The sequence below is a fragment of the Abrus precatorius genome, unplaced genomic scaffold (genome assembly GCF_003935025.1).
Source record: "Abrus precatorius isolate BTA unplaced genomic scaffold, Abrus_2018 Scaffold3, whole genome shotgun sequence".
Classification (NCBI taxonomy): Eukaryota; Viridiplantae; Streptophyta; class Magnoliopsida; order Fabales; family Fabaceae; genus Abrus; species Abrus precatorius.
The window spans coordinates 1,771,423-1,778,127 of NW_020874373.1; the positions used below are offsets into that span (position 1 = coordinate 1,771,423).

The 6,705-nt window shown below is 31.3% G+C and overlaps 1 protein-coding gene across 1 annotated transcript; it reads right to left on the bottom strand.

Moving 5' to 3' along the window:
- Positions 1-617: 617 nt before the first annotated feature.
- Positions 618-977, bottom strand: LOC113860826 (auxin-responsive protein SAUR71-like). The gene has a single exon (XM_027493347.1). It carries the CDS (start codon positions 975-977, stop codon positions 618-620), a length of 360 nt encoding a protein of 119 aa, XP_027349148.1.
- Between the last annotated feature and the right edge of the window lie 5,728 nt (positions 978-6,705).

Here is a 6,705-nt window from a genome sequence, read left to right on the forward strand (position 1 = left end):
GCCATAACAAAATCAAAGCGACATCTTATCTAATAAAAGAGGTAAGAAATAATAGATGTAATCAATGATATAAAAAAAATACAAAAACATGAAAAATATCAAATAAATAATAACATTATTAATGTATTTATAAATTATAATTCTTCTATCATATTATTGATAATTATACTTATTACAATGGCCTTTCGTATTCGCAAATCATAACCATGGCCATCCCCTAGATACAACACTGACATGAATTTCAGACACCAAAAATAGAAAAAATATTTTTTGTATAACTCTTTTTTATCAGGCATACTGTCCGTTTATGGATTAATTTTAAAACTTTAATTCCAAAAGAATGCTTAATACATTTTTAAATTTTCAGTCAGGAAATGTATTAACCATTTTTAGAATTAAATTTTTAAAAGAGCATTCAATACATTAAGTAATGCGAAATAAGTAATAAACCTAACAAAAAGGAGTAATACAAAAATAATTCCTTAAAAAGCACATCAAAATGACTAACCTAATCGCTATGGATTGCTACTATGTGTAAGGCGACCCTAAACACTACAGCATACGAATAAAGTATACCTTTGCAAGGGAAGACATCTAAGACAACACAGGTCACGGTATCATGCAACTCTAATCCCCTTAACCCAACATGTAACACTCTTGTTTCTATTCTTTTTCCTTTCGATGATTCTCTTCAAGTCATCTGGTTCGCAAGGAATTGCAAGTGCTCCTACCTGAGAGAACCCAAACTCTTCTTCAGCTTGCTTTAACAACTTCACAAAATCAGGGTGATCCAAATATCCCAATTCAATAAAGAATCGCTCTGGTTTCCACCCTTCAGTTGCAATCACCACAAAGTGGCCTTGCTTCACCCCTTTTGGACGTGAGAAAGTGGTGTGTAGTTTCCTCATCACAGGTACCACTACTCCAAAACCACCCTTCCACAATCCCCAAGAACTAATACTATATGTTTTACCCATGCTCTAGAGGAACAAACAGTAACCTGAACAAGTTTCTGTAGGAAATTCCTACATGCAATGCTGGAATATATATAGTGGCTCGTGTCACCACAAGATAAAAAGTACACGACAATGGAATTCCAATTGATAAGTGTAGGCGTGGGGACACTGGCATGTGAGTTTTCATTAATAGTAAATGTCACTGTTTCCCTCATGTTGGAGACGAAGTTAGCTCCGTCCTAGCTTGATGCATCATCTTTCAACTCACTACATGCAAGAGAAAAAAACATACACGAAGGAGAACTAGACAAAAAGTACTTCTCCACTCATTTCAATTTGCCTTCATTCAAAAGGGGCTCCATAATGCTTCTTAATTAACACATAAAGAAGTTGATTACTGACTAAATATATAATCATATTTATTATAAATAAGTTGATATTGAATTTCTAACATTTGCATTTAGTTACTATTGGAATTAATTATGTTTAAGCATTATATTAACCGTACAAAACTACTCCAACTTCAATGTATAGGCTTAAAATAAAATATATATGTAAAAGAGACTAGAAACCAGCATTGACCAAACAGGCGAGAGAACACTTTTTTATTTCTTGTTGAACTACTGTGAGCAGATATTAAGGAGAGTAAATGTAATGTAGCTTTTGCGTTGCAATATGCACAATTTTTGTTTTTTCACCCTTGGCCAAGAATATCCTCTACTATTGCTGGCACCCATCTGTTTTGACAATAGGGGATAAAGGAAGTAGCAAGTAGTAAATTATCATGGTCATGATAGCGACGACAGGCAAGAGTACTATCGGATGAAGGATCACACTGCGGTCATATAGTTGTCCTTAAAAAACACTGCAGTCATTTAAATTATTTGTGAACACTTAACAGTCATCCGTAAATGACTATTTTACCATTTCCCTTTTCGCTCTTACGTTTTGTTCTTAGAATAAAGTTAGGAGAGCGATTATATTTTTGGTTAGTGAAATAATTTAAACTATTTTCTTGAAAATAGACAATACTTAAGAATAATTTTTTAAAGCTCATAATAAACATGAAAATATATCATATTACAATCTCATATTTTTGGAAATGAAATAATAATCTTTAAAATAAACATAATATAATGATAATTTGTCCGTGCGTATGAAAAGTATTTTGTTAAGAAAGATTGTGCTCACTCGAAGGGCCTCTTCGTCTTAAAAAGAGAAAAGATATTTTTTTGTGCACACCCAAAAAAGGAATGTGCTTGTTTCACGTTGGATAAAGCTTCTTACATATCAAGTGATCCGCTCTCACTTCAAGTATGAGGCGGAAGGAAAACTTAAGTTTGCCACCAACTACATATACTGAAAAATATGCAAAATGAGATTGTTATATAAACATTATTCTTTCACATTTTGCTTAATGCAAATAGAAATTCACACATTTCCCGATAGCGTTTTGAGGATTTCTTGGAAGGAAATAAAAACCTCCTTCCAATCAATGCAAGATAGCATTTGATGCTAATGTAAAACAATAAAAAAATTGTTACATACACATAATTTCATCTTCTTTTTTGCACCTCTATTTTCTTATTCCACCACCTACTCATGATATGAGATATCCTTGCATATGGGGCAAAAAGCATTTTATTTAAAATAAGCATGCTCTACTAAGTTGCTGCATATTACTATATATGGAGGAAAGAAGTATTCCAAGGACAATTTACAGCAAAAGTCACGAAGGAGGAAGCCATCATTACAAACACAAAGAGACACTACTGACAAGTAGTACTTGAAATATCACAAAGCACTCCTCTTTTTGTCTTTACCTGGAGGACCAGGATGCTTAAGTACCTAACCCGCTGCAACAATATAAAAAAGCTTCGAATAAATTAAACAGAAAAAGAGGAATTGATATGAGATTATGAATTGAATAGCAGCCGTGTTTAGAATCACGTTTCAACATATTTTAAAATCACACTAATACAAACATTACAACTAATAGCGCTCCAACAAACGTGGATCCATAGAATGTAACGTAAATTTAAACATACAAAGAGTTTCCAAGCCACATCAAATGCAGTGTTAGCTCCATCTCAACCTGAAAACCTAAACCTCCATCAATCCCATTTTCAAGAATCTTTTATTTTTACTAAATGACAAGTAGAGAGTAAATTGGCTTGGCTCAACTCAAAGTCCTTCAACTTGTTCCATATTTAATCAACCAAGGCAAAACGCTGATGAACAACTTACCCTGAGCTCTCACTTATAACAAACACTATATGGAAGCAGAACAAACAATTTATAGGCAATTTGAGACTTACACAAAATAACAAATTAAAAATTTATTTCAATACATAACTTTAACCCTTTAGGAAATAATGATACTGCGCAAAAAAGACATCTTTAAGTCCACCATCATCGATACTGTGAAATGTGAAATACGAAGCAGAGAGTGCTTCCTTGAAATTAAACTAATAGAAATTCCTCTAGCGGAGAAATAATATGTCCTCTCTGATTGTAAGAAGCCACGTGCAATAACACATGTTCCAAAAAATGACCAAAACTTGCTCTAGTGCAATAGACCAAAATTTTAGGAGACACAAAATTAATGTCATAATAATTTGGTTGAATTTAATTTAATTTTTACAGACCCAAAATTCAGAATCCTCTGCGACGTGGAAATTGTGTACATGCAAAGTTATAGACTTAATCGGAGAGAAGATGGTGATAGGGGACAATTCACGTGCTCTATCACAATCACAAGATATAGATTGCAGTTATTTCCAAGTTAATTAATCATATTACAACTAACCATGCGATGCGAGGGTTTAGAGACACGACAGAAATATAATAAAAGTTTAAGGAAGAGGTTTTGTTTTTCCTAAAATAGAATGATGAAAAGAGTAGGAAGGTTTGGCGTGGTGAGGCCCGCATCTCCTGCACATGCCAAACTCAGTCGCAATAATAAATGAAAATGAGTAAGGAATGGAACGCACCGTTTTGGGGGAAGGAACATGAGTATCAGTAGGAGAGGATGTCAAAGAGAAGATGAACGAGGTTGGCGCATAGGAGGAAGAGAAGAAGGAGAAAGAAAAAGACAAGGGCAAAGCGTAAGAGGAAGATGAGGAGAATAAGCGTGAGGATTATGGAAATGGGAGAGTCGAGAAGCACCACCAACATAATTGAACTTCACACTAAGCTTCATCTAATTGCTCCCCTAATAATTCATTCAATTCCTCCCAAGGTCACAAGTAGATGGAACAAACAAAACTACCTTCTATCTTCCCCTGTCCCATTCTTATCTTACTTGCCGGGTTAATGAAAATTTTGACTCCATCATAAACATTATAATTATTTAAATGAATGTGTCATCTGTTCCAAATTCTAATCCTTGTGGCCAAGACAATTCTTTCCACATCCACTTGGGCTTTGCTTTCTCCACTGTTCTCTATAGTATATATCCCAGGCTATGGCCACTGCCTATAATTGGGCCTCACCACTACTGTTTTTTTGTAAATTGTTCACAGGGCTATTTTGTGGCCCAAAAATAGAAAGCCCAGCCTTCTGTGGTACTCGTACTTCATACTTCATACGTCACATCACAGATTTTCTTACAACGAAAATTAATTAGTTAAAATGTACTAAACAAATAAGCTAACCTGAAATTTCATAAACTTATTTTCATTTTTAAAATATTTATTTTTACATTTATCTTTTTTTCATGTTTCGATATATAATTCACCTTATATTTTCAATTTATAATTTAGAAAAAAAAAACAAGCTCACATACATTCAAGAAATAAGAATCGAAAATTTTCATAAATAATAAATGTCTCTTAGAGTATGTATATATTTTAAATTTAAGTAATTTTTGAATGTATATATCATTTAAGACAATATTTAAAATTTGAAAATAGTATGCACAAGCCACAAATAATTCATATAAAATTACTAAAAAAATATAAATATATGAAGTAAGAGTGTAAGACTGTAAAAAGTTACATGACTAATTTAAAATAAAAACAATACTTACTGCCTTTTAAAGATAAAGTATTTGAAGAGATTAAGTTACTCTTAATAGAATATATTATACTTAATATACTAATTCAAAAGAAATTATTTAAGTATGTAAAGATAAATTTATGACTATGAAGCACGTATGTCAAGTGATAAATGGTTATACAGCTAAACATGTTATCTCAAAATTAAATTATACTCGAATTGAGAACTTAACTATCTGTATTAGTTCTACTTATTTAAAAATATAAACATGTTTGCCGTCTAATTTTTTTTGAAGTTGTTATAACTTGGAAGGTTTGTCCACTCTATCATTCTTGTACGTAATTGAGACATCAATGACATTGTCTTTCTCACAGCGGTACCCATAATTGATCTACTACAAGGCTACCTCAATTCTTGCATCGTCAAAATCATTGAAAATTCAGACATTGGGAATTGGTAAACACAGAAAATTTAGTATTTTTACTCCTATTCTTATCCTTACCGCTTCTAAAAGTCAACAAATAAACAATGTGTTGTCCATTTTTCAATTCTCACCTCAAAATTTAGGACAAGTAAAATCTAGTCGTGCCAATAAATTCAGATTTTAGTGGCATTGACCAAAAAAAGAGAGAGAGTGAGAAAGATCATTTTAGTGTTTGTAGGGTTTTTTTTTTTGGGGGGTCAACGAATGGAGATTGAATTGTGGCTCAAGTTTGATGATCAATCCATTTGGGCCTCTTGAGAATTCTTAATAGCCCTCTCTGACTTTTGGGTTTACAATGAAGATATTCAACAGAAGTGGGGAAAGAAGGCGTTGACAGATAAATCATCGTTGGACCAAGAAAACCAGCAACGCCTTGTTTGGTTGCCACTAAGAATTGTTTTATGATAAATTGTAAAAAAACTAAACAAATTAAACACTTTAACTTAACTTTTAAAATATAGATGTAATTGACTAGTATAACGTAAAAAAAAAACCTTAATTGATGCTACTTGTCTTTAAAACATGTTAGACACTATACCTATATCAATTTTATTTATTAACTAACAGTTTTTATGTACAGTATGAATATTATAAATTCTAAATAAATGTATTTTGTATGAATATTTTTATTATCAATAAATATTTAATTCAATTAAAATAAAATAAACTTAAAAAAATAGATTATTCAATTAAAATAAATTAAGAACTAAACGTTAAATACAAGAGTAGTCTTCCGAGTTGCGACATAATGAAAATAAAAACAACTATTAAACATTTTTTATGAGATAAATCTTAAAATTTTTTATTTAAGAATGAGAATTCAAATTAAACACGTATAGATTGGTTACGTAAAATTGAAATTACTGTTCACCATACTTTTTAATTTTGCATATAACACCAAAACACGTTGATTAATATGGTTTTATGGGGATGAAGAAAACTCAAACAAGCCACTTTTTAAGCTTGAACAAGTTATTCGCTACTACAATATATAATAATTTGAAATCACGCAAAATAACTACAGAGGCATAAAAAAGGGTGGAACATATCAGATGGTCATGTTGTTTTTATGTGGGCGAGAATAAAAAACGTTAATTATTGAATTATATTACAATGGTTAATATTAAAATATAGAAATTATTTGATAATTTTTAAAAGTAAAAAAAATTAATCGATTAAGTGATTTTTTTTTATTTTGACCATCCATATATATGTGATATATCAAAGAAAAGTTTTTAATGAGAGTGAAAAAATCAAATAGTAATA